This window comes from Leucoraja erinacea, chromosome 2 (genome assembly GCF_028641065.1).
Source record: "Leucoraja erinacea ecotype New England chromosome 2, Leri_hhj_1, whole genome shotgun sequence".
Lineage (NCBI taxonomy): Eukaryota > Metazoa > Chordata > Chondrichthyes > Rajiformes > Rajidae > Leucoraja > Leucoraja erinaceus.
Genome location: NC_073378.1, coordinates 126,598,758 through 126,623,621, shown reverse-complemented (window position 1 = coordinate 126,623,621; position 24,864 = coordinate 126,598,758). Strand labels below are relative to the sequence as shown.

Sequence of the window (24,864 nt, the reverse complement as noted above, 5' to 3'; positions counted from 1 at the left end):
GAAGGCAGGTACAGGATACTGAGTTGGATGATCAGCCATGATCATATTGAATGGTGGTGCAGGCTCGACGGGCCGAATGGCCTACTCCTGCACCTATTTTCTATATTTCTATGTACTCCAAAGATGTACAGGCGAATTGCCTTGGTATAAATGTAGTGTGTGTAGGATTGTGTTAGTGTGTGGGGAGCGCTGGTCGGTGCAGACGTGGTAGGCCCAAGGGCCTGTTTCATAGAAACATAGAAACATAGAAATTAGGTGCAGGAGTAGGCCATTCGGCCCTTCGAGCCTGCACCGCACCGCCATTCAATATGATCATGGCTGATCATCCAACTCAGTATCCCGTACCTGCCTTCTCTCCATACCCCCTGATCCCCTTAGCCATAAGGGCCACATCTAACTCCCTCTTAAATATAGCCAATGAACTGGCCTCAACTACCCTCTGTGGCAGAGAGTTCCAGAGATTCACCACTCTCTGCGTGAAAAAAGTTCTTCTCATCTCGGTTTTAAAGGATTTCCCCTTTATCCTTAAGCTGTGACCCCTTGTCCTGGACTTCCCCAACATCGGGAACAATCTTCCTGCATCTAGCCTGTCCAACCCCTTAAGAATTTTGTAAGTTTCTATAAGATCCCCTCTCAATCTTCTAAATTCTAGAGAGTATAAACCAAGTCTATCCAGTCTTTCTTCATAAGACAGTCCTGACATCCCAGGAATCAGTCTGGTGAACCCGTCTCTGCACTCCCTCTATGGCAATAATGTCCTTCCTCAGATTTGGAGACCAAAACTGTACGCAATACTCCAGGTGTGGTCTCACCAAGACCCTGTACAACTGCAGTAGAACCTCTCTGCTCCTATACTCAAATCCTTTTGCAATGAAAGCTAACATACCATTCGCTTTCTTTACTGCCTGCTGCACCTGCATGCCTACCTTCAATGACTGGTGTACCATGACACCCAGGTCTCGCTGCATCTCCCCCTTTCCCAATCGGCCACCATTTAGATAATAGTCTGCTTTCCTGTTTTTGCCTGTTTCCCCACTGTATCTCTCAACTAAACACAGCTGACGGTGTACTTTAACCAGAAGAAATGCAGTGATTCTAGGTGGCTCGCCATCAACTTCTCAAGCGCAATAAGGGTTGAGTAATAAATGCTGTCCTTGCTAGTAATAGTAAGTCCAAAAACCCTAATTAAAAAGAAACAAGTGGTTTCCTATCTTTTCCATTCTTCAAACAAGCAAAATGGTTATTTAAAAACATAAGTCGAAATTGAGAACAGTTTTCACACTATCAGTTTTTCAATCATGGTTTGACATTTTCTAAATAAACCACCGCTTGTAGGAATGAGCGACAATAAGTCGGAGAATTACATTTCTGGCAGATTTTGAAAGGGGAAGCAATGATAGTAAGTGTGCGACAGAGCTTTTAGATTGCTTCCATAGAAATGAGTGAGAGCATGATAGCAAATGACTGTGTTTTCTTTGAGTTGTTAACCTCCAACAATATCCATGGTGGAGTACAGGCTGGTACACATGCAGCACGAAGAAATCAAACAAGGCATGTGCCGTTAATCCTGGAGTCCTTTGCAGACCGACTTTGGAACCTGCTGTGCACTTTGCCGCAAGTCCACATTACTTCATGTATTCAAGAGAGAGTTAGATATAACTCTTTGGGCTAACAGAATCAAGGGATATGGGAGAAAGCAGGAACACGGTACTAATTTTGGATGATCGGCTATGATCATATTGAATGGGGGTGCTGGCTCGAGGGGCCGAAAGGCCTATTCCTGCACATATTTTCTATGTTCATACTACACAACCCTAAGTAGGGGTGAAAACCATAAAGCAATAATCCCTTTTACAACTAATGTTACATCTACTTCATGATCTTATGGACTTTCTAGACAGAAGTAGACTGTTGTAAATCATGACAAAATGCTTCTTGAAATTGTGCTATTTTTAGCTAAAAAGGGCTCTCGATTAAATGTAAGAGTATTGCAATGTGCTTTCATTCATTGTTACATGTTTTGTAATTATGCTAAAGTGGCCATCAGTCCCAAGTTATTAAACAATGGGCAGATACAGTTTTGTACAGATGATTCCCATACCTGGGCAGGGTTTGGGGAGGGTGAAGGGAGGCTGATAAGGCATTGTCATTTTGAGGCCCAATTGATGGACCTATGTTGTCATTTTCATGTTAATGCGGCGATTTCGTCTTCACACTGTGGAAGCACCATGCTGTGGTCTTTTTCTAATCTAGTCTTGGAGCGCGTTGGTACGAAAGCCTCTTTGAGATGCTCACTGACGTGATTGTGTTTGACATCTCATAGGGTACAACTTCAGTGCAGTGTCAAACTGGATTAAAAAACATTCTCAAGTCGTGCACTGGATTCCCGAGCATTTTATATACGTGCCTAGTTAAATATACTTGTCATTTAAAAACAAAACAAATGCAGCAGCTGAAGCTTGGACATATATGTTTAGAAACTGAGGCTGTGCGAGTGAATGTGAGGCATACTCCTGGTGATGACAATGTGGTTTTCTGCCAGACTGCAAACTCATAGATAACAGACATTGCTGCAAACCTTCAGCTTGTCAGGATGCCTTTTAGGAAAGTGATAAGGTGGTAAGATTACATTTGGCGATAAAGTAGTTATTCCAACTTGCACTTAACTGATTTAGAATCTACATACCCCATTAAGGATTGCTCCATCCGATTTGTTAAGGAGACGTATTGTTGCTTGCCATGTTAACGGAAGTCCCTGACCCGCTGAAGATTAGTTATCTGGCATTTCAGGACAAATGTCCACAGCTTGTGGGCACGAATAGTTTAGTCACATGTCAGTGAAAAACTGTTTGGTAGCGTGCTATCCCATCAGCAGAAAGACTATACATAATTACAATCAAGCCGTCCACAGTGTACAGATACAAGTGTAAAGGGAATAATGTTTAGTTCAAGGTAAAGTCCGATTAAAAATAGTCCGAGGGTCTCCAATAAGGTAAACGGTAGCTCAGCACTCCTGTTCAGTTGGTGATAGGATGGTTCAATTGCCTGATAACGGCTGAGAACAAATTGTCCCTGAATCTAAAGGTATGTGTTTTTTTACAGCTCGCTCTGGATATTTATCACCCTCTGTATGAAAAACCTATCCCTTGGTCCCCTTTAAATTTCTTCCCTCTCAACTGCCCTCTAATTCTGTACTTCGCTGTTCTAGGGGAAATAGATTCTGTCTAAAGGGCCTGTCCCACTGTACGAGGTAATTCAAGAGCTCTCCCAAGTTTAAAAAAAAATCAAACTCGTGGTAAGCACGTAGAATGTACGTTGCGGGTACGTCGAGGCTCGGGACATCTCTTAGCGGCTCGTAACGCTAACGGCAGGTACTCGGGAAACGCGGTAATCTCGTGAAGACTCGTTAAGATTTTTCAACCTGTTGAAAAATGTCCACGAGAGCCGCGAGTACCTATGAGCAGCTTTTACCGTAATTCTTTGAGTTCGATTCAGGGGAAACTTGGGAGAACTCTTGAATTAGCTTGTACAGTGGGACAGCCCCATAACTATCCTATCTGTGACCCTCATAAACTTCTGTAACATCACCCCTCAACTTCCCAGTGCCAATAAACCCAGCCTATAACCAACCCTTCCTGCTAAGTAAAGTCCTCCATTCCAGACAACAACCTGGTGAATCTCTTCTGCACGTTCTTATGCCTTCACGGTCTGGACCAGCCCATCACGCAGGGCCTTGTCAGAAACCTCACCAAAGTCAACGTCACCAAAACCGGTCTGAAGAAGGGTCTCGACCCCAAAAGTCACCAATTCCTTCTCTCCAGAGATGTTGCCTGTCCCGCTGAATTACTTCAGCTTCTTGTGTCAATCTAAAGCCAATGTACCATCATCAACTTTCTCTATTACCTCATCACAAAAAAAGTACGAGGTGTGATTCATGATCTTCCCTGCACAAGACCACAAGGCTGATTCCTGGAATGTTATTAATTATTTATAAGTGTTTGTTTTGAAGTGACTTCAGTTGTATATACTTAATCCTTGGGGTTTGGACTTTGGCAGCTGTCGATGTTTCACTGCCATTTTGCGACCTTGCATCACCCGGCGTGGCTTTAATGGCTGCGGGACAATCGCCATCGCCAGCCGGGGGCTTTGACTTTGACTCTGGCATCGGGGGGGGGGGGGGGGGAGAGTGCAGTGGAGAGAAGTTTTTTTTGGCCTTCCATCACAGCAATGTGATGGATGTTTATGTAAAATGTAAATGATGTTGTGTCTGGGGTCTATTTGTTTGTAATGTATGGCTGCAGAAACGGCATTTCGTTTGGACCTCAAGGGGTCCAAATGACAATTAAATTGACTCTTGACTCTTGATTTTGTGCCCCGAGCTTGTTCTGCATCATTATTACCTTGCCCCCACACCCCTACTCCCCCTTCGTCAAATTGCACTTGTCATGTACACGAGGTGATGCCTCGAGATCAAGTCAACGGTGTTTAATTGTCATATGTGGTGGCAACGGAACTGTGAGATTCATACTTGCTGCAGCTTAACAGGCAGTGGTGGACTGGCCAAGGTGTCAGCTTGCCTGATGGCAAGTGGGCCCCTGATGAAGTGGGCCCCCTATATCAAGTGGGCCCCTGATGAAGTGGGCTCCTTTTGTCTCCTGGCAACCAATATTTTTAGACCCAGTCCGCCACTGTTAACAGGCCTAATAATGCAATCAGTGAATTGATAATGAGTAATATACCACTGCAGAGCATAATATTGCAAAACCAAACTCTGCAGTGCAACCTTGTTGGTGAGTTGGGTTGTGGTTCATGTTGTGCTGTGTTTAAGAGCCTGATTTTTTTAGTTTAGTTTGGCTTAGTTTAGATATACAGTGCGGAAACAGGCCTTTCGGCCCACCGACCCCCGATACCCGCATACTAACACTATCCCACTCACACTGGGGGCCATTTTACATTTTTTCTACCAAGCCAATTAACCTACAAACTTGTACGTCTTTGGAGTTTGGGAGGAACCAAAGATCTCGGAGAAAACCCACGCAGGTCATGGGGAGAACGTACAAACTCCCTACAGACAATACAATAATACAATACAATTATTGTCATTTGAACCTCAAAAGAATTTCAAACGAAATTTTGTTTCTGCAGTCATACAACAAAAAAAAGAACCAAGACACACAAACAACACAATTTACACAAACATCCATCACAGTGAATCTCCTTCTCACTGTGATGGAAGGCAAAGTCTTGTCTCTCCCCTGTGTTCCATTCTTCTCCTGATGTTAAAGCCCCCGGCGGGCGATGGCAAGTCCCGCGGCCGTTAAAGCCGCGCCGGGCGATGCAAAGCCCTGCTCCGGGTCACCCTCAACCCCACAACTCGGGCGGGAGAAGTTGCCGTTGCGGGAGCTCCGAAAAGCGGTCTCCCACCAGGGACCCGCGAGCTCCCGATGTCACCGTCCACCGGACCTATGGCCGGAGCCTCCGAGCTCCGGAGTCAGGCCACAGCAGCGCGCGCCACAGCTCTCCACGCTCCGAAGCCGGCCAGCACAACGATGGTAAGTAGTCCGCAGATTCCGCGACTGGAGACCCCAAGTCGTTCCGGTTGGAGGCCGCTCCAAGGTGCTAGGCCCCCAACAACAACGGAGACCCGACATGGACAAGGTCGGGTCACTCGTACAGGGAAGAGATTTAAAAGTTTCCCCCAACCCCCCCCCCCCCCCCCTCCCCAACATATACACAGCTAAAAACAATATAAAAACCATAACAAACTATACATTCAACCGAACATAAATTAAAAAAAGACAGACGGACTGCCGAGGCCGCTGCAATGTTGGTCGCGCCGCCTGACAGCGCCCGTTGTCAGGATCGAACCTGGGTCTCTGGCGCTGTAAGGCAACAACTCTACTGCTGCGCCACCCTGCTGGGTTGGTAAAAACATACACTGTAAAAGAATTACATTGCTCTTTTTATGAAAAGTTGTTAGCAAAAAGTGATCATTCTAAACGTTTAAGCTAAGCAGGACCTAATTATTTTGGGGAAACAAGGAACTGCAGATGCTGGGTGACAAAAAAAGACACAAAGTGCTGAAGTAATTCAGTGGTTTCAGGCAGCAACTCCGGAGAACATGAATGGGTGACGTATCTGGAGCATCCAGAGAAAATCCACTGCCGTGCCACTGTGACGCCCCTAGCTTTAAACAAAAAGATGAATGAGCTAATTTATCAGAATGAACAAACTCTAGAGGTAGCAACCATCTATGGATGAACATGTTTTCATTTAATATTTTATTAGTGTTGTACAGATGTGCAAATTATTTACAAGATTGACACCTGGCAGATGTGAAGCAAACAATTCCCTAATGGAGCCTATAATGCATTACAATTGACTCATTCTGAAACATTTATAATAATCGAGATGTAACATTTGAAATAATTATTTAATTTTGCTCATAAAAAAGCAGATCTTCAGAGCAAGCAAAAAATGCATTTTTTAATGTAAACAAATCTTCAGATATCCTCTCCCAACAGCTTCAAAGCCTAGGGATTCAAACATAATAGTCTCTATGGCATATTTTTCATACAAGACTACATGCCAACTCCTTAACATATTCATCTGGCCTACTCCTTTGGTGTGGTGGAAATGTGGCTGCAGATATTTTTGATGTAACTTGAACTTCCAAACTTGTTGCACAACTGAAGATCATCAAATGCTTCCCTCTGCAATACGTAAACCAAGGCGACGGCTTTGCTAACCATAAAATAATAATCCACTGACACAGCATAACCTTCCCATAACATTTGATCCCATAACATTTGATCCAGATCATCATTTCCTTCCTTCCTAACCACTCCCCCTTGAATGAAACGAAAACAAATTAAGTTGCACTCCAGCAAAACCAGCATACTGCAGCATAGACTAAATCTTATTGCATTTGCGAATTCTTTGATCATGGTGGCCCAGTCATATCCCAAAGTGCCTCTTTAGCACACCAAGGCCTCTACTTCCTTAGAAGGCTGAGGAAGTTCGGCATGTCCCTTACAACTCTCACCAACTTCTATAGATGCACCACAGAAAGCATTTTATCAGGACGCATCGCAGCTTGGTTTGGGAACAGCTCCATCCAAGACCGCAAGAATTTGCAGCGAATTGTGGACGCAGCCCAGACCATCACACAAACCAACCTCCCTTCCATTGAATCCATTTACACCTCATGTTGCCTCGGCAAGGCCAGCAGCAGAATCAAGGACGAGTCGCACCCTGGCCACTCCCTCTTCTCCCCTCTCCCATCAGGCAAAAAGGTATAGAAGTGTGAAAACACACACCTCCAGATTCAGGGACAGTTTCTTCCCAGCTGTTATCAGGCAACTGAATCATCCTACCACAACCAGAGAGCAGTGCTGAACTACTATCTACCTTTTTGATGACTCTCGGACTATCCTTGATTGGACCTTTCCTTGTACTAGACCTTGATTGGACTTTGCCTTGTTTATCATGTATCATGTGTTCCCTTTATCATGTATCTGTACACTGTAAATGGCTCAACTGTAATCATGTATTTTCTTTCTGCTGACTGGTTAGCACGCAACAAAAGCTTTTCACTGTACCTCGGTACACGTGACAATAAACTAAACTGAAACAAGGTTTATGTCATCAGATAAGCCGACTGCCCAAATAGCACACAGTATCTTACATCTGCACAGCACACCATAGCATCTTTTGCTCTGACCTAATGTATAATCCTGTAAGTAAGATGACAGTCTGTGCAGTGATGACATTACTTCTATTTGAGAATGCTCAGCAGGCCCGTCTAAATAATAGGAAAGGGTAATGATATTTAGAGTAGAACCCAGCCTCTATCCTTCAATTGCCTGAAAATTATTGTGCCATTTATTTAATAAGAATAATGCTTTTTCATTTTAAGGTCTGCTTAGAGAAATGTAATCAATCACTCCTTAGAACAAATAGCCAGCGATTTTAAGGTAAACAAGAAAGAAATAAGATCTTTCTTTTTAGTTGAATATTATTGAGCACTGAAGGATTAATTTGGGTCTTGCATTTGAGTCAAATTTGGCTTAATTGCCATGCCTGTCTGCTTCATGGAAAAGTGAATAGTGGAAATTAAGCAGGGGCTTAGGGACAAATGAATCTTCAATAAAACATGTTGTGGCAATGCAGCGAGGCAATGATTTGCTCGATAGAAAGTATTTGATCGTCCTAGATTGATCTGTGGCCTGAAAAGAGAAAAAAGAAGGGCCTCGAAGTCTGAGGAAGGGTCTCGACCCGAAACGCCACCCCTTCCTTCTCTCCAGAGATGCCGACTGAGTTCTCGCAGACTTCTTCCAGCATTTTGTGTCTATTTTCCAGAGAAAAAGAAACTCTAACCTCAGTTAAAAGATTGAAATATCAACCTGAAAATGCTAGAAATTCCCACTCTAACCTGCTGGCATTTTCACAAGTAACTATGTGGCAATTTGCGACAGTCCGTGACCCTCGGACTATCCTTGATCGGACTTTGCTCCTTTACCTTTCACTCAAAGTTATTCCCTTATCATGTATCTGTACAGTGTAAATAGATCGATTGCCATCATGTATTGTCTTTCCGCTGACTGGTTAGCACGTAACAAGAGATTTTCACTGTACCTCGGTAGACGTAACAATAAACTAAACTAAACTATGCACAAAGAGAGATCCACTCCATCGAGTTGTCAGAGGACAAGTGGTTCCAAAGAAGGAATGAATGAAAAATGCATGAAAAGCAAAGTTTAGGGTTTTTTTTAATTTAGAGATACAGTGAGCAAACAGGCCATTTAGACCCACCGGGTCTGCACCGACTAGCGATCCACACATGCTAACACTATCCTACACACACTAGGAACAATTTTTACATTTACCAAGCCAATTAACTTACATGCCTGTATGCCTTTGGAATGTGGGAGGAAACCGAAGATCTCAGTGAAAACCCACACAGGTCATGGGGAGAGTGTGCAAACTCCGTGCAGACAGCACCCGTAGTCGGGATCGAACCCGGGTCTCCAACTGTACTTCTGCGCCACTGTGCCACCATAGGGTAGGCCGTGCACAGCATTATGCAAGTTTGTGGTTGAGAATGGGCTGATAATCAAAACATGTTTGGAGTTGCTAATGCAGGAGTAGTTGAACTGCATAACATTTGAGGAGAATCTCAATAAAGATGTGAAGGAGAACCATGCTGGGTTCCAATTCTACAGACTAAGCAGATCATCAAATAACCTTTGCTTTCCCTCTCTCCCCGTCATTCCCGCATTCTAGTTCTCCGACTAGTTTCACTGCCCTCCTGATAACATTTTACTGATTGCATGCCTCGTTGTCACCTTCCCCTCAGCTAATAATGGCCCATTCTATTTTTTCCTTATTTTTGTCCCCTTTGATCTCTCTTTTTCACACCTTACCCTTCCATATCTCTATGTCCCTCTCCCTTGACTCTCAGTCTGAAGAAGGGTCTCGACCCGAAAGTTCACCCATTCCTTCTCTCCAGAGATGCTGCCTGTCCCGCTGAGTTAGTCCAGCATTTTGTGTCTATCTCTAAACTGTGAAACATGACATGCTATGTGGTCACAGTTTGTGCCATACAAATTCCGTTTTCCGAATGACCCATAGCCGCATCCCCAGATTCCCATGGATTCATCAGCGAGAATCCTTTGCAACAAACACCCATCGGATATTGAACAGAGCAGCAGCATTGACCTCCTTCTTCCAGTGACTTCCTCTAGTGGGACACTACTGTTGCAAAGTGTAAATGTGGCCGTCCACACTCCCCAGCCGTTTTCACGAGACCCTGATTTCCTTTTGAAAGTTGACTGAAATTTATGCCCTTGTTATCTGAACCGGACAAATTGCTCTCCAACTTCAGTTTCCAAAAATAACTCGCAGACTAATTTAATTTAAAACAGTGCTTCAATTTGCTCACTTTATTCAGCTTATCGTCATTCACCTCTATACACCTACCCTTTTTTAAGAGCCTCAACTCAAGGTTAAAGAGCTTTCGTTTTAACGCTCAGTTTCGATCTTGGTACTGAAGCTGGGATTGAGCTCCTGGCCTTTCTCTACACTCCCTGTGGGATTTGCATGGTTTTCCTCACGGTGATGCGATTTCAACATAGTATTCAGCAAAGTGGCAGTTTCTACATTTTCGTAGAACTAATCTGTTAACTTCATTGACAAATGCTCCAACGTGACTGAGCATGCTTGGTGATTAGACTTATTATTAATCAGATCTTTTAGCTTCAGCGGCGATTATATATTTTTCCAATCTATTATATGAATATAGTTTGGTGGTAATCTGTCTTGTGATAAAGTACTTAGTAAATCTCTGTACGTAACATGTTGCTCAGTATTAGATTAATTCATGTCCCTAGTGGCAGGATTGTAAGTGTGGATGGAAATGAAGAGGGAGAGTAGAGCAGGGAAGATGGAGAGGTTTGCCTGATTGTCACATCTTCCCATGCGATACATTTTACCAACCTTCCATCACCAAATCGACCAAAGATTCTTCCTCCATTCCATTTGTCCTTTGCCCATTTCTACAATCCTCTTGTAGGCAAATGTGTTCTGATCGTTTGTGAAAAGAGGTGCAGAGATCAGGGAAATTCAGTTTATTGTCATGTGTACCAAGGTACAGCGAGAAGTTTTTGTTGCGTGCTAACCAGTCAGCAGAAACACAATATGTGATTACACTTGAGCCAATCGCAGTGTCCCGATATATGATAACGAGAATAGCATTTAGTGCAAGATAAAGCCAGCAAAGACAGTCCGAGGGTCGCCAATGAGGTAGATAGTAGTTCAGAACTGCTCTCTAATTGCTGTAGGATAGCACAGTTCCCTGATAACAACTGGGAAGAAACTGTCCCTGAATCTGGTGGTGTGCGTTTTCACACCTATACCTTTTCCCGACGGGAGAGGGGAGAAGAGGGAGTGGCCAGGGTGCGACTCGTCTTGATTATGCTGCTGGCCTTGCCGAGGCAGCGTGAAGTATATATTAAGTTAATGGAAGGGAGGTTGGTTTGTGTGATGGTCTGGGCTGCGTCCACAATCCGCTACAATTTCTTGTGTTCTTGGAAGGAGCTGTTCCCAAACCAGGCTGTGATGTACAAAGTTGTGCCTCTGTGCTCTACAAGCTGGTAGTGCAACTGCTTACCAAGCCCACGTGTGGCCTGAACAACTTAGAATTAGCTTTGATTTGTAATCAATGTCTGTTATTCAGCATAACTTCTTCATAACCAATTTTTCAGCATTGTAGATCATTATAAACAACAATTTATTGCTTCCTTTGAAACAATATGACTAAAATAGTCTATGAATAGGGCTGCACGGTGGCGCAGCGGTAGAGTTACTACCTTACAGTGCCAGAGACCCAGGTTCGATCCTGACTACTGGTGCTGTCTGTACAGTGTTTGTACCTTCTCCCTGTGACCTGCGTGAGTTTCCTTCAGGATCTCCAGTTTCCTCCCACACTCCAAAGACGTACAGGTTTGTAGGTTAATTGACAACTGTTAGTTGTCCCTATTATCTGAAGGATAGTGTTAATGCGCGGGGATCGCTGGTCAGAACGGCTCACAGTGGGCCGAAGGTCCTGTTTCCGTGCTGTATCTCTATAAACTAAACTAAACTAAACTAGACTGGATGTTTCATTCTCTGTCCAAAATAGCCGTCGACATGATTTAACATGCCCAGAAACAATACTCTACCATAGTATCTACCATTAGACCCCAGATCACTGATTGTATTTGAACAAATTTAATAAAAAATAATGGGAAGAATATCCCTTCCAGGAACATCACCTATCCATGTTCCCCAGAGATGTTGCCTGACCTGCGGAGTTACGCCAGCATTTTGTGAATACCTTTGGTATAAAGCAGCATCTGCTGTTCCTTTTTCATTAATAAAATAAAAGTTGTTTTGTCAAAATATGATCTTAATTGTAAACTTGTGCTTGGGAAAGAGATTATAATATTCAGAAATGTCTTTAATCTGTCGTAATTGTGTTTAGAAATTTATGATAGAGCGGGATTGGTAAGAATTAGTTTGCCGTCAAGATTGGTCTTGCAAATACTGATAAGACCTCTTTCATTCTAAGCTGTACCATTAGTCAGATGCTAAAAGCTCGTCTAAAATTAAATTGCAGCATTGTCCTTTCAAAAATTACTTTGAAAAAGCTTTTATAAATTTTGTCTTTGATCTTTAGGTTAATTCTGCACGGATCTCAAAATGTTTTTGGCTGTGATAAATATTTAATTCTCACTGCCTGCATTTACAGTTTTCTGATATTGGATTAATTTTAACTGCTTATAAAAGGATTAAATCTTTGTCCCTGCTTGCTTGCAGTTGACTTGGAGCTCTGTTGCATGATTTAGCTTGTGTGACTATAGTTATGCGGTTGCTGTGAATAGTTTAAGGGGGAACCAACTGGTTGTACTGGAGAGAATATCATCTGTTGTTGATTAGTCAGCAAGGACATGTGTGCAAAAGGCATGTTTTTAATGTTTATCAGATTTTTATATTGGTCAGAGCCGTGAAGGCCGGGCATAGCTGGTTAAAATGTAAAACTGGATGTCCTGAGAATCAAAGGAAAGTGGGAAGTGCCGCATAGATAGATGGAAAAGGTTTTGATTTTGGTTTTCTCCGGAGCATTAAAATGCATTTTAATGCTCTGTGAACACAGTTAGAAGTAATTCCAAGCAAGCCGCAAACTGGGCATATGACACCAGGGAGGTGTGTAATCTCACATTCCACTAGGTAACCAAAGAATTAATTTTCCTTTCATAATGTTTTTACACTCTTGTCTTACCCCATTAACCATTTGAGCTTGGCATCATATTTCGCGCATTCGATTATATAAGAAGGCACAAACTTCACCAGTAACTAGGTGTCCCAATTATTCTTAATACAGTGTGTCCGTTTTTAATTGTAATATTTTCTCGAAAGCATCTGTTCATGATTAAGTGAGTTATATTTTCCAGTTCATACTATATAAAAATGCAGTTCCAGGCAATAGCATTTCCAATGCATCGTAAATAATCAGCCCTCTTTTCATCTTCAATAATGATCACGATATATATCCAATATGCCTTCCAATTATTTCTAAACTTTTTCTCGCTAGGAGCTGTTATTTTTAGCCTATCAATCTTGCACGTCTATAATTTTCAAACAAAGACCTTTTGTGAAATAAAAATACGCCCACACTTTCCAAAGACATGAACCTAATAGTTTGGTGGATGTCTCCTGTTCTATCTTGACAGTATATATTTTTTGTTTCGTCCGAATGTCATTTATTCAATCTGAATAGTTGTTGCAGAATAGAAAATGCACAGGCATCAGAAAACAATGGTCAGCGATTTTTTTTCTTCCCATAACCTTCGGGAATCTGATAAAGGGTTCAACCTAAAATGTTAAACATGGTTTGTTTTTTGCAGTTCCAATTTGCCTACTTCGCATTTCTATTTTCTCTCCATGTTTATACATAGAGCAACCCTGGAGCAATAATGGAAGAAAAGGGATGTCTGACACTATGTTTGGATTTGCAGGTTATTGGAAGGTTGAATACATTGCTTGAAGATAATTACACCTCTTAAATAAGCACATTGGTTTGGGAAGTAATCCGGGAAAGGACTTTGAAAGGGGGGCATTTCTCGTCAGAGAAATGGCATTCGATTAGTTAAACAAAACCACTTCTCCAGAGCTTAACACTTTAATGCAGGCAGGCATGTCAGTCGAGTACAATGCAATGCATTGTTGGGATTGTTCCCGATTATTCCCTTTCAATTATCCTCTAATTTCTAGTTTGCCTTTTCCTATGGAGATACATTTCTCATTCATTTCACTTAGTAGTGGCAATTAAATGCACATACCTTTCTTCAAGCAGTTTTTAGTTTAGTTTAGAGATCCAGCGCTTACGCAGGCCCTTCAGCCTACCGAGTCCGCGCCGACCAGCGATCCCCGCACACCAACACTATCCTACACACAATAGGGACAATTTATACCAAGCCAATCAACCTACAAACCTGTACCTCTTTGGACCGTGGGAGGAAACCGTTCTCAGAGAAAACCCATGCGGTCACAGGGAGAACGTACAAACTATGTACATACAGCACCCGTAGTCAGGATCGAACCTGGGTCTATGGTGCTGTAAGCGCTGTAAATGCCCCTGTCCCACTTAGGAAACCTGAACGGAAACCTCTGGAGACTTTGCGCCCCACCCAAGGTTTCTGTGCAGTTCCCGGAGGTTTTTGTCAGTCTCCCTACCTGCTTCCACTACCTGCAACCTCCGGCAACCACCTGCAACCTCCGGGAACCGCACGGAAACCTTGGGTGGGGCGCAAAGTCTCCAGAGGTTTCCATTCAGGTTTCCTAAGTGGGACGGGGGCGTTAGGCAGCAACTCTACCGCTGCGCCACCGTGCCGCACTTTTTTTTTTACTGGAGCAGAAGCTAGAGCATGTCCACAATGATGACTAATCCATTCATTTAAACCGAAAAGGCAGCTTTGTTTGTATACCAATGCTTCCCCATTTGGCCGATGGAGGTGGGGCAATAATGATCCTGGAAACCTGTGTGAGAGATAGGCAGAAAAAGTATTTTTAAAGACTGGGTTTATATAGTTTAAGTTTCACCGATTAGAGCAATGTGCTTGTCGGTGGCAACTTTTAACCTGTAAGTACCAGCATCTGTAATTCTCCCAAGTGCATTCTGTGTGAAGAAGGATGCCGACCCAAAAAGTCACCAATCCATGTTCTCCAGGGATGAAGCCCGACCCGTTGAGTTACTCCAGCACTTTGTGTCTTTGTCCGTATTCCAGTCAGTTAATTAAGTAAAGATGAGGCAATGAATATATTACTTGGTACACATATAATGCTTGGCCCCGTAAAAATCCTTTTAGTCTTTTAACACTCTGTAGTGTAAATATTAGAAGGCAATGACTTTCTCATAATTATTATTTATATAAAATCCAAAGGCAATCTGGTAAAGTTTATCACATGCAGTACAGAATCCATGTATATTTTAATTATTAACGGAAGTAGTTCTTTTGGTGATGTTGCAGGTTGATGGAACATCAGAACGTGAATGATTTTTATTTTGTCGAATTTGGAGTACATGATTTGAAATCAGCATGTGGATTGTTTATTACTTACGTCTGAAGAAGCGTCTCGACCCAAAACGTCACCTGTTCCTTCTTTCCGGCGATGCTGCCTGTCCCGCTGAGTTGCTCCAGCATTTTGTGTCTATCTTCTCTTTGTTCCAGAAGATAAGACCTTGTTCTGCATAGGGGTCAGGACGCATGTCTGCGAGTGGATGGCGGGCCACATCCATCACGTGTACACATGGTTCCCGCCCCCATCCCGCCCTGGATGGCAGGCATTAAATCATGTGTTCACAGAAGGTGCGTGGCCATGCAGGCGGCTTTGCGCAGGATGCTGTACAGCCAGAGTTCGGACGCGCTCGGGGGGGCGGATGATTACAGGGGGGAAATCTGTCTGCAGGCCGGATTATTTCAGGTTATGGGCAACATTCGGCCCCGGGGCCGTAGGTTGTCGACCCTTGCTCTAAATGCTTCCTTCAAAATAATTTTGGACTTTGCTTTGACAATAGGCTGCAGTGGAAAAATTCTACATGTTAGGGTTTGGCAGGACAGTATTCTAAGCCCCCCTCATCTTAATCTTAATTTGTGATTATCAGAGGCTATGACCTCTGGTCCTAGACTCTCCCACCAGCAGAAACATCCTTTCTACATCCACTCTATCTATGTCTTTCATTATCCACTGGAGAATAATTTAGCCAACCAGGTCCCTTTAGCATTCACACACCTCCACACATTTTTCTCGTGATGTTTCTCAGAGCCGTGGGAAGCACTCGCTCGGGGGACAAACTTGTCAATATTATTAATGATCTGAAATAGTTCCAGTGAGATCCTCTTTTCGCTACCTCTTATCCAGTGAGAACATGCACTTCAATTTGTTACTTAAATTTGTGCCATCTTGCACCCATCCTCTTGTTGTGGTCAATGCCTTCTTCCTCCTTCATCTACCTAAGTCAAGAGTGTTTTATTGTCATATGTCCCAGATAGAACAATGACATTCTTACTTGCTGCAGCACAACAGAATATGTAATCATAATAAATAATATGATTAACCAGAGAGAGAGAAAAAATAGTTCATTGTGTATATATATACATACTCACATATGTGTGTGTGTGTGTGTATATATATATATACACCACACACACATATATATACATATATATATATATATATGTGTGTGTGTGTGTGTGTGTATATATATATGTGTGTGTGTATATATACACACATGCATACATATACATATATATGTATGTGTATGTACGCATGTGTGTGTGTGTGTGTGTGTGTGTATACACACACACACACGCGCGCACACACACACACACACATACATACTCAAAAAACAAACAATAACAGTGCAATAATAATATGATGGCTGCAGGGAAGAAGCTGTTCCTGAACTTGGACGTTACAGTTCTCAGGTTCCTGTACCATCTTCCCGATGGCAGTGGTGAGATGAGTGTGGCCAGGATGATGTGGGTCTCTGATGATGTTGGCTGCCGTTTTGAGGCTTGCCGTTGACAAGCATCGTGCTTGATGGTTTCTGGTAAATAATGAGAGCAGGATCAGCTTCCATGATCCGAAGAAGGGTCTCAACCCAAAACATCACCTGTTCCTTCTCTCCAGAGATGCTGCCTGACCGGCTGAGTTACTCCAGCTTTTGTGTCCATCCACAGGAAGGACGTGATAGCATTAGAAAGAATGTAGAAGTGATTCACCAGGATGTTAAAAATCAAACTTCAGGAAGAACTCAATGCAACAAGCAGCATCTGAAGAGACAAAGGGATGGTTTGCATTTTGAGTCAGACCCTGCCTCAAGACCAGTTTATACTTTGTTCCAGATTTTGCAAATGCATACAGTGCCCTCCATAATGTTTGGGAAAAAGACCTATCATTCAATTATTTACCTCTGTACTCCACAATTAGGGTATTGTAATAGAAAATAAATCACATTTTTTAATGTACATTGTCAGATTTTACTAAAGGCCATTTTTATACATTTTGGTTTCACCATGTGGAAATTACAACAGTGTTTATACATAATCCCCCCATTTCGGGGCACCATAAAGTTTGGGACACAGAAATGTCATGTAAATGAAAGTAGTCATGTTTAGTATTTTGTTGCCTATCCTTTGCATGTAATGACTGCTTGAAGTCTGCGATTCATGGACATCACCAGTTGCTGGGTGTCTTCTCTGGTGATGCTCTGCCAGGCCTGTATTGCAGCCATCTTCAGCTTATGCTTGTTTCAGGGGCTAGTCCCCTTCAGTTTTCTCTTCAGCATATAAAAGGCATGCTCAATTGTGTTCAGATCGGGTGATTGACTTGGCCACTCAAGAATTGACAATTGTTTAGCTTTGAAAAACTCTTTGTTGCTTTAGCTGTATGTTTGGGATCATTGTCTTGCTGTAGAAAGAACCGCCGGCCAATGAGTTTTGAGGCATTTGTTTGAACTTGAGCAGATAGATGTGTCTATACACTTTGGAATTCACGATGCTACTACCATCAGCAGTTGTATCATCAATGAAGATAAGTGAGCTAGTATCTTCGGCAACCATACATGCCCAGGTCATGTTAATCTTATGTTAATCTTCGTTTCATTTGTCCACAAGTCCTTTTTGCAGAACTGTGGTTGCTCTTTTAAGTACTTCTTGGCAAACTAACCTGGCCATCCTATTTTTGCGGCTAACCAGTGGTTTGTATCTTGCAGTGTCGCCTCTGTATTTATGTTCATGAAGTCTTCTGCGGACAGTGATCATTGACAAATCCACACCTGACTGCTGAAGAGTGTTTCTGATCTGTCGGACAGGTGTTTGGGGCTTTTTCTTTATTATAGAGACAATTATTCAGTCATCAGCTGTGGAGGTCTTCCTTGGCCTGCCAGTCCCTTTGCGATTAGTAAGCTCACCAGTGCTCTCTTTCTTCTTAATGATGTTCCAAACAGTTGATTTTGGTAAGCCTAAGGTTTGGCTGATGTCTCTCTCAGTTTTATTCTTGTTTCTTAGTCTTATAATGGCTTATTTGACTTTCATTGGCACAACTTTGGTCCTCATGTTGATAAACAGCAATAAAAGTTTCCGAAGGTGATGGAAAGACTGGAGGAAAGACTAGGTGCCGAGAGCTCTCTATACCTGCATTAAGGAGGCAATTAAATACACCTGAGCAATTACAAACGCCTGTGAAGCCATGTGTCCCAAACATTATGGTGCCCTGAAATGGGGGGGACTATGTATAAACACAGCTGTAATTTCCACATGGTGAAACCAAAATGTATAAAAATATCCTTTAATAAAATTGGACAATGTGCACTTTAACCACATGTGATTTTTTTTCTATTACAAATCTCAAATTGTGGAGTATAGAGGCAAATAAATAAATGATGGGTCTTTGTCCCAAACATTATAGTGGGCACTGTACCTTTCCACTCTTTCTTTTGTGTTAATAAGACACTTTTCTATCCATAATATTACAGCTATTGGGCTTGATCTTGATTGCAAGCCTATTATGTGGTTTTGCATTCATATAAATGTATTAAATCAAGAGCATTTTCCACATCAATATCAATGGCTTTTTCTTCTCTTTGACCTTCTCCGTTACTTCATTCAAATACACCATTAAGTTATTGAAATATAATATTTCTAATAATCCCATACACACTTTATCCAAAAAGTTATCTTGTGTGTCTGCTAATTCTGTCCCTGATTATTATTTTTCACACTTTCCCCATCATTTGAAGCTTCTTCTTCTTATCGAGTCCACACACAGGATTAGAAGTTGTTCAGCCAGAGCTGAACACACTGCTCGCCATCTGCTTGCAATGGTGTCTGTCTTGTCGCTTCTTGCGCTTCTTGTGTGTGGTGGTGGAACGATTGGTGGAAACAGGGCCGTGACGTGAACGCTCTTTCCTTGACCCCATTTGAAGCTGTAATGACGGGTCTGCAGTTGCTGGGCTTATTCCCTCACATTTTCTTTGGACAAGGGAAAAACAATTGTAATTTTCGTAATACGGATGAACATCTGGGAAGATCGGCGGGGAGGCTGGCTGGACTATGGTGCCTTCCTCACCTTGGTGCCACTGTGTTGTGTTGTGTCGTGGACTTTCTGTGTTTGTGCTTTTCTTTTTTTAATTCAATTAAATTTTATTTGTAATATGTTTTATTATTTATTATTTATTTATTTTTATGATACTGCCTGTAAGAAAAATTCATTTCGTTGTCTCTAATTGAGACAATGACAATAAATTTGAATACAATACAATACAATACAATGCTTTACAGCGCTTGCAGCGCCAGTGACCCGGGTTCGATCCCAACTACGGGTGCTGTCTGTGCGGAGTTTGTACGTTCACCCCGTGACCTGCATGGGTTTTCTCCGAGGTCTTCGGTTTCCTCCCACACTTCAAAGACGTACTGGTTTGTAGGTTACTTGGCTTGGTGTAATTGTAAATTGTCTCTAGTTTGTGTAATGTGCGGGGATCACTGGTCGTTGCGAACTCGGTGGACCGAAGGGCCTGTTTACGTGTTGTATCTCTAAACTAAACTAAACATGTTTAACTTCCTCTAACACTTCCTCAGCAACGCACCTGCCCCAGGTGATTCATTGCAGTTAGTACTTTGTTTTCTATTTTTATACCATTGCACAATTTCCTTTGCAGAGACTGCAACAACATGTGCTTCCTTCAGAAATGTGGATGTAAAGTACACATTCAGAATCTGTGGCTCCCAGAGCAGGTTTCCTTTTTTTGACTCTGACCAGTCCAACTCTCCACTTGTCATGCTTTTCCTGTTTACATGCTTGCAATATGTTTTGGAATTTCCTTTCATGTTATGCAGCCAATCTTTTCCCATGCTTTCTTTCCCTACTTCTCTTATTTTCTTTCTGACTCTCCTTCTGGACTTTGTGTATTCTTTGTTGAAATGCAACAGTTAACATTGATCAGTATGAATAATCAGTCTGAAGAAGGGTCTCGACCCGAAACGTCGCCCATTCCTTCTCTCCAGAGATGTTGCGTGTCCCGTCTTCGATCAATGTGAATACTTAGTTCTTACCTTCCTACAGCTAACGATGATCTATTCTCCGTTTTCCTTGAGCTTCGTCCCCTTTGATGCCTCGTTTTCGCACCTTACCCGTCCATATCTCCATGCCTCCCTCTCCCCTGACTCTTAGTCTAAAGAAGGGTCTCGACCAGAAATATCGCCCTTTCCTTCACTCCAGAGATGCTGCCTGACCCGCTGAGTTACTCCAGAATTTGTGTCTACCGATTTAAACCACCACCTGCAGTTCCTTCCTACACTTGTTGCCTGTTGCACTGAGCTATCCCAGCATTTTGTGTCAGTTTACCAGTATGAAGTTTATTCTGCAACCTATTCACCCATTCCACCAGTATGTTGATATCTCCTTGAAGTCCATTGTTGACTGTTAACATTCTTGAAGTCTATAACCTGCTTTTAACAATCTGGCATCTATCAAAAGCTTATTTTTTCTGCTTTGATTTACTTTTTCCCTTTTTGATCTTCCAAGAATGTCTATCCTTAATTTTCCCACCCTTCTCCCTTGTGTCCATGTATCTTAAGTGCAGCAGAAGCATCACCCTTAGAGAGGGAGCTGCAGATGCTGGAGTCTTGAACAAAGCACAAACTGCTGGAGGAACTCAGTGGGTCAGGCAGCATCTGGGGAGGGAATGGATAGGCGACGTCTTGAGTCGGGACCATTCTTTCGACTGATTAGAGTTGTGGGTAGAAAGCTGGAAAAGTGAGTTGGGAGTAGGCCAAAGCCCGGCAAGTGATAGGTGGATACTGGCGAGAGGCTTTGTGGCGTAAGTGACAAAGGCTAGACATGACAAGGGGACATGAGGGGTGAAATGTAAAACCAGAGGGAAGGATATAGGTGTCAGGAGAAATAGGGGGGTGGAAGGGAAAAGGGTGACAGGAATGGTAGATGGATATACAAAGGAGGGGTAGGAGCAGGGTGCCTAGAGACCACCTTTAATATCCTCAATTGCTCAACAGAGAAACAATGAACCGCAGATGCTGGTTTATAAAAAAAAAAGACACACAGTGCTGGAGTAACTCAGCGGGTCAAGAGCATTTCTGGAGAACACGGATAGTCACATTTAGTTTTGAGTTTGAGACACAGCCCAGAAACAGGCCCCTCAGCCCACTAAGTCCGCGCCGACCAGCGTTACCGTACGCTGGCACTATTCTACACACTAGGGACAATTTACTTTTTTTTGTACCTCTTTGGAGTGTGGGAAGAAACCGGAGCACCCGGAGAAAACCCACGCGGTCACGGGGAGAATATACAAACTCATTGCTCGTAGTCAGGATCGAACCCGGGTCGCTGGTGCTGTAAGGCAGCAACTCTACCACTGCGCAACCGTGCTGCTCCTAGAGGGTGGTGTTTTGGGTCCCAACCTCCCTCTGCCTCTCCAGCTCACCGCCTTGTATGAGGACAAGCTTCACCTACTATCAGTACAACCAGTAACATCAACCCTGGGGAAGGCAAGAACTCTGATAGAAACATAGATACATAGACAATAGGTGCAGGAGTAGGCCATTCGGCTCTTCGAGCCAGCACTGCCATTCAATGTGATCATGGCCGATCGTCCAGAATCAGTGCCCCGTTCTTGCTTTCTTTTTCGTTCCTGTTCCCTTGATTCCGTTGGCCCGAAGAGCTAAATCTAACTCTTGAATAATGAGGAGATTTTTTCTTAAAATCAAAAGTATACTTGCTGACAGTTATGGCACTGAAGCAAACTCTCGTATAAACTCGAGAAGGCAATCGGCGCGTATTTGTACCACTTGATGAATATAGTACGGAATTTGCTGTCAGGAGCCACTCATCGGTCCCTAGACCTGTTCAACTTTTCATTTGGAATGTGGCCAATCAATAGTGGTAAATTGCTCCAAATTAAATTAGCAACAATGAAGGGTCTGGAGACATATTAATCACTTAAATTAGGAAACAGCTTATGTGGAAAAAAAAAAGATTTATAATCATGAGAAAATAATTCATTAAAAAAAATTAAGTAACACCTAGACTTAGCTTTGAATATCTTACTTCCTGTTTTTGGTCTGAAGCGGAATTTTGTTTTATTAATTAGATAATTAACTAAAATTCCGAGATGATTGATGGCTGTGTTCAAATTGATTAAGTAATCTGCCGCACTGCCTCTGTGGGGCATGATGCGCACCGACCCTTTCAATCCAGAATTGAGATGCAGCGCAGAAAAAGGCGAAAACGACCCGTTTCCAAACACGTTAAAATCGGTCGTAGGTAAACACAAAATGCTGGAGTAAAGGGCCTGTCCCACTTTCACGACCTAATTCAAGACCTCTGCCGAGTTTGCCCTTGACTCATACTCGCAGCACGAGGTCGTAGGTAGGTCGTGATGCTAGTCGTAGGTACTCGTGGCATCAAGTAGGTCGGGGCATTTTTCTAGCCTGATGAAAAATGTCCATGAGTAAAAAAGGTTGTGAATTAGGTCGTGAAAGTGGGACAGGCCCTTCATTCAGCGGACGAAGCAGCATCTATGGGGAGAAGGAATGGGTGACGTTTCGGGTCGGGACCCTTCTTCAGACTCATAGATGCCTCACCCGCTGAGTTACTCCAGCATTTTGTGTCTACCTTCGATTTTATCCAGCATCTGCAATTCTTTCTTCCCCATTAAAATCGGTCATGTTATGTTTCCTGCAGAGAATGATTTGATTGTAATTGGACATCTTTGGTTAAACGGTTACCTTGTTCAGCAATGTAGAATTTTTGCACATGCATACTACTAGCTGAGTGGTTAATTTCCCACTACACCTTGGTGATTTCCCCAGTATAAATCTGCCATTGTGATGGAGAGAAATTGGAACGGAGCGGATCCTAATGACGGCCTCTTGCCAGCTGGTTCCCTCTTCACTTTGCCTGATTTGCATGGCAGTAAATTAAAAATGAAGCCCGAGTTCTGTCATCTCTGTGGCGAATTGCATTACTGCTGTGTTTGGCTTCACATACTTTAACAACATTTTTCCCTTTCTTTCCCCCCCCCTTTTCTGCTGCAGCAACAAACTGGCCCCAAGTAACCACGATCGGATACAGAAGCTGAGGAGCGAGTTCCAACAAGCGAAGCAAGAGGAGCTCGAGGACCGGAGGCGAACATACAGTTTTGAGCAGCCTTGGGTGAGTGTTTAGACTGCAACCATCTGGGGACGGAGGGCAATGGACTTTGACTAACAACAGCACCTCCAAGCGTTGAACCTTGGGCCTCGGTGCGGTAGAGACAGTGAATGAGAAGTCACATTTATATCACCGGCTCACATCTAACCTGTAATCTACATCTGTGGTGCATCATTGATCATTTCTCATCTCATAATGTCATCCCATCATTGTTTGCGTGGCATCAGTTTGTGCGGAGAAAACCCCCTGGTGCTATCCTGATTAACTGGACTAATCCATTCCTCTTCTGGGACAAGCTCTGTCTGAATGAACTAATGAAGCTCGCTGCGTTCCAGACTCGGTGTGTTGAGACTCGACTGCGAAGCTGTGCTAGGTTGGAAACAAAGGGGTGAGGGTGAGGGGGGGAGGGAGGGAGAGAAAGGGTTCACCACATGGCTTGTCATTTTCACCAATGAAGTTTGCAAGCATCAGAAAAATGAAGTAGGCTTCCATTATATGTAATGAGTGGACTTGTATTGTGTCGTGTTACAACATGCCTGCCTTATGCGATTGACAAATGTGATTGCTTGTAACAAAATAATTGTGAATAAAATAAAGTAAAGCATGTTTGTTTATAATTTGGGGGTGTATTGATTTAGGAATGCTTGCACCCAACCACGACTGTTAGTTCCAGTTCTAACACGATTTGAGAAATGTTCACTGCATGCTCACTGTTTGGTCCCACTGCGAGTTCGTGCCCCACTTTCTTTACCCATCTCGGGGGCTTCAGCCTTAGTCTGCAGTCAGATGAAAACAAAGTGGCAAGCATGTGATACAAAATGGCAGCGCGCATGCAAGTGGACACCTCCAATATGCATGTGTGATAGCTGACTGCCTTAGTTTGGACCAACCTTGTTTGGAGAGTGTGAGACAAAAACCAGCAAAAAACAAGCCAGGTTGGGTGGCGAGTCCCAATGAAAGATCACCTGAAGCCATACTACTGTGTTGTATCCCATTTTACTCTCTAAAATGGATCTTCGGAAGCCTTGATAATTATGATTTTTTTAATGGTACAAGGGATTGACTATATGTTCTTGTCATCTTTACAAGTTTTGGGTTCCAAAAGTATCACTTGAGTCGGGTGTGTTAGTATGTGTACAATTTGTTTTTAAACCATCTTTTACAACATCACGATGGCATTCTTGAGTTTTTTTTCTAAATTGTTGACTGTAATGTAAGTGCCAATATTCTGCTTTTTATTTCTTGAATCACATTAAAGATAAAATCTGTGTTTTACTTGTTATAGTCTGGGCTTTTGTTTCCATTGCAAAGCAACATTGGTTTTCTTCAAGTGGAAATCTGTGCCTTTTTCCCATTGTGCACAAAAGATTTCCGGTGTGTAGACTGTTGACGGAGGGGCGGGGAGGTGGGGGTTGGGGCAGGCGATGGTGGAGGTGGGGGGTAGGGACGAAAAAGCACACAGTCTGGGAACCAGAACTGTGGGAAAAGGTTGGACTCTGAAAGACTTGGAACTTAACCATAGTGGGTCAAAGGGCAAACAATTGTGTATTTTAATTTTATAACCGTTTTAAACAGTTTCCTGTCATGTACAGGCTG

General features: G+C 42.9%; 1 protein-coding gene across 4 annotated transcripts in view; it reads left to right on the top strand.

The window, feature by feature from the left end:
- LOC129715327 (partitioning defective 3 homolog) overlaps positions 1-24,864 on the top strand; it is a 954,144-nt gene that overhangs the window by 910,058 nt on the left and 19,222 nt on the right. For all 4 annotated transcript variants that reach the window (XM_055665210.1, XM_055665202.1, XM_055665217.1 and 1 more), the window contains one exon: positions 23,154-23,271. In XM_055665210.1, the coding sequence (XP_055521185.1) occupies positions 23,154-23,271 (118 nt within the window). The remainder of the gene's footprint in view (positions 1-23,153; positions 23,272-24,864) is intronic.